This window comes from Strongylocentrotus purpuratus, unplaced genomic scaffold (assembly GCF_000002235.5).
Source record: "Strongylocentrotus purpuratus isolate Spur 01 unplaced genomic scaffold, Spur_5.0 spur5_scaffold_20, whole genome shotgun sequence".
In the NCBI taxonomy this organism is placed as follows: Eukaryota; Metazoa; Echinodermata; class Echinoidea; order Camarodonta; family Strongylocentrotidae; genus Strongylocentrotus; species Strongylocentrotus purpuratus.
This window is the reverse complement of record NW_022145606.1, coordinates 31,667,043-31,671,371: the sequence shown is the minus strand read 5'-3', so window position 1 is coordinate 31,671,371 and position 4,329 is coordinate 31,667,043. Positions and strand designations below refer to the sequence as shown.

The 4,329-nt window shown below is 36.6% G+C and overlaps 1 protein-coding gene across 1 annotated transcript; it reads right to left on the bottom strand.

Moving 5' to 3' along the window:
• Nucleotides 1-1,053: 1,053 nt before the first annotated feature.
• Nucleotides 1,054-3,915, bottom strand: LOC115927690. The gene is made up of 3 exons (XM_030993858.1): nucleotides 3,549-3,915; nucleotides 2,961-3,329; nucleotides 1,054-1,172 (listed from the first exon to the last, which is right to left on the bottom strand). Exons 1-3 carry the CDS (start codon nucleotides 3,913-3,915, stop codon nucleotides 1,054-1,056), a joined length of 855 nt encoding a protein of 284 aa, XP_030849718.1.
• Between the last annotated feature and the right edge of the window lie 414 nt (nucleotides 3,916-4,329).

The window sequence follows — 4,329 nt, the reverse complement described above, 5'->3', positions numbered from 1 at the left end:
TGCCTAGCTACTTAAAACCCTTTATGAAATACATGTTTATTAATTTCCTTACAGTTCTTGACACAAAACATTTTACTTTTTCCTATGTAATTTTATCAAATTACGTTTAAAAGCAATAATTCTCTCAGTTTTTTTCAATTTGTTCTTAACTAAGTTTTAAATGAGCAAATATAGGTCTTATACTTCTAGATTTGGATATGTTTATACATAATACTTCTCAAAAGAAATTTACAATGAATATTGATATTACAGATAATGATTAGGAAAATGTACATATCTTACCTTTAATATCGACTTGTGAAATTAAAAGAAGAAATTTCAAGTGGAGAATTAACTATTTATATATTACAGGAAATGACATTGGGGTACTCAGAACTATGTACTTTTTGTGAAAAGTTCCCTGAAACAATGGAACATATGTTGGAGTAGTGTGAGCATGTAAGGCCACAATGGTCAGAGTTTCAAGCCTGTTAGAAATATATTACCAGTACTTATATAACTTTCATTTTTGTGCCTTTATTATTGAGATACAAACGAAATGACACGAATTTGTTTTACAACCTTTGTTTAATCTTAATGTAAAATATATGTATATCATAACAACTACAGGAACTATAAACATCCACATCCACATCGTGTAGATGTTTTAAACATTTATTAAAGTTTAATTTTCATATTGAAAAGCAAGTGACTTTGAAGAATAATTCAACGAGCAAATTGTTTTTTAATTGGCGGGTAGTAAATGTGTTTTAGAAGATTAATATACAATGTAAGTGTTACGACATTTATTTTTTTATTTTTCTATGTATATTTTTTTGTTCTTCTTTCATTTTCGTGGGATAATCAAACTATGTTTTTCTGTTTCTGTTTTGGTTAAATAATGTATTTAATTATACCTCGAAGCGAAGCGGTGAATATAAAACATCCTCATGGGAGGTTAGAATTAAAAGATATATATATATATATTAACGGGCACCTCCCTGAAACATTTCAAAAGAGCGGTCTGCCCCATCCCAATAGCCCTCAGTGGTCGAAATGAAAGCTGACATCTTGTCATCGTCGTCTCTTGATGAGGACCGCTACGATGAAGATATGAACGACCATGGCGGCGTGGATGAAGCCGATGATGATAAACACCTTCGTGAACGAATGGATGACATCAAACACATAACCTGGGAAATGAACATAACATATTTGAAAGTATTTATCAGGGATTTGCAATGTTAAATGGCAAAGCATACTTAGGTACAGTTTCGATCATAACCTATATTTGCAAGTAAAATTGCGGCATGAAAACAAATCGATCAACGTTCACGCAGCAGATATAATATACCGTACACTTTTGACACTGTATATATAATTATTGCTTCACTTTATTATAACTTAAATTTAAAAGTGTTATATTTGGTCGCAAAACGTATAGGTTCGAATGGTAGGTCTAATAACACTGCTTTGAACAAAAGATGACATCCTAATAATCGACAAATTACAAATTTAAAATCCATTTCCTCATAGAAGTATCATAATAAGCCTATACATTATCTTTTTATATCGGGAAAGCTGCAGTTGGTATCTAAGTCAGATTATACAACAATGATCAGTTTATTAATCAAAAAACCTGTTTATTTGTTTCCATGCTCATCATCATAACTGTTTTGTTTTTCCTTCCGCTAGAAAATATATATTAGCCAAACAAAATAACGAACATAACATAATTCCTAAACATGTACAAGAAAGATTAATGCAGGATGGCATGATGGATTAGAAAAAAGAGGATAGAGAAAGAGAGATGTGGGGAGCTGTGAGAAGGAATGTCAGAGGAAAAGGGAGAGGACAAATAGAAAGGGTTGGGGAAGTTGAGTGGAAGAAGGGGCGTAGTAGATTCGATGGGGAAGGTAAAGCGAACGATGGGAAAGCGGATTATATTAAGGTTAAAGAAGGGAAGACAGAGAAGGGGGTGGGATCTTATAAAGGCAGTAGCGGAGAAGGGATGAAAAGGGAGGGGCATAGAGGAAGGGGATTAAGAAGAAATAAGAATGAGAGATGGGGGTGATTGCTATTGGTAACACGAGTTGTAAAAATGAAGACAAAATACAGTCTGGATTAGAAAAAAACTGACTAACCATAGTCCTGTCCATACAAAAGTTGTAGCGCGATGCAATGGGCCAGATGACCTTTTATCAGTCAATAACTCGAAGAAAATCATGATGGTGATACATAATAAGTGAGTTTCACTATGAATATGACTGACAAAGAAAGTGGACTAAATAAACAGTTCCTCAGGTAGACAAAGGAACATCCCTTCACTGCTATTATGTAAAAATGTGAAGAACAGGTGAATATGCATGTGGCACCTGTTCTACACATTTGTACATAATAGCAGTGAAGGGATGTTCCTTTGTCTACCTGAGGAACTGTATATTTTGTCCGCTTTCTTTGTCAGTCATATTCATATTGTTTACAGATGGCACATGGTACAAATGACCCAAAAATATCCATAGACACGATGGATACTTCCCACCTGTGCATTTTATAATAATCACTGCCAAAGTGATGGACACTATGAATATGATGGACAAAGAAAGCGGACAAAATATACAGTTCCTCAGGTAGACAAAGGAACATCCCTTCACTGCTATTATGTACAAATGTGTAGAACAGGTGTCACATGCATATTCACCTGTTCTTCACATTTTGTTTACCTCTTGAGAAGAATACTTGTGTATCAGATAAATGTACTGTTGGTGCATAAATGAATACTGATTACATAACTTTCATGAGCACGATCCGAGTATTCGTCTCAATGGTTTTACAATTTAGTAACGAATGACCTTTATCTGCAATTGCGCAAATCCTAATTACGAACTCGCTTATTGTAATGGGCTATTGTCCATATGTTGATTTCACAAATGTTCTTGAGATCGTGTTTCAAATGAAAGATTGGGCTATAAATTACGAACCTGTGAACGTTCCTGCAGATGTCACCCCTAATCCTCCCATGAAATTACAGAGAGCCTGGGCCATATTAAAATTCCTTTCGTCAAAGACTGCATCCTTGCACAGACTGGACATGATAGCATCATCGACGAAGAAGGAGAACCCTTGGACAAAAGCGAAGGTAGCACGCACCACATAAGCAGAACTGATGGAGTCTAACAGAAATGATCCCGTGCAGATCACACCTAAAGCGATGTACAAGACAAATGCATTGATGCCTTTGCTGACGAGGATAATGAAGATGGTCTGTCCGATGATGCCACCTATGCCGCCGATTGTGGAGAGGAAGATTGCTTTGGAAGGAGGAATGTTCAAGTGTTCAGCATGGGGCACTAGAAATAGCATCCATGCATAAATGGTGTAATATACCAAGAAAGGATTCGGGAGAGCAAAGAGAAAAAGTGGTTCGTTGATTAATCCACAAGACTGTTTGCAGGTTTGAAAGACGGAACTTGTCCATGATGAGCGTGTATTTTGTAATGTTTCCTGCATGCTTATGCTACGTCTTTCGGTTGGAATCAAACTTCGTTGCTCCGAAACGCAATCTTCACTTTCCTCCTTCTCCTCGTTCTCTTTCTTCGCATTATGTTCCTCCTCTTCTTCCTCTTTATTATCCTCATCTTCATAGTGGATGCCTTCTATTTGCTCTGATGATTCTTGATTCACTTTATCGTGACTTTCACCTTCATTGGTAGCGGCGTTGGATGGTGCGTTTCGTATCGTTGCACCGCACACGACAAGGTTAAGAGCGATACCTCCAAGGATAACAAACGCCCCTGCATAGCCATACGCTTCGAATGACCTTTCCATGATAACAGGGAGTACCATGGACCCGGCGATGAAGCCGTATGACGCTATTGTATTCACCGAAACGAATTGTCCTTTGAAGAAATCATTCAATGCAATGACGACGGGCATGTAGGTCATTGACAAGCCAACACCTGCCAACAAAAATGTAATGATGAGAATAACAAAGCATTAGGCCTACTACTTATGATAATGTTACTACTAATTGTAGGTTGAGCGTCCTCGCAATGATTTGAAAATTATTATCCAATAAGGGAGTTCAAAGATAGGAAATGGTACAAATGACGCCAAATATCCACAGATCTATACACATGGAGAAGTTCCACTTTGAGCATATTAGAATAATAACTGCCAAAGTCCTAGACACTATGAATATAACGGACAAAGAAAGCGGACAAATTATACAGTTCCTCAGGTAGACAAAGGAACATCCCGTCACTGCTATTATGTAAAAAGATGAATATGCATGTGACACCTGTTCTACAAATTTTTACATAATAGCAGTGAAGGGATGTTCCTTTGTCT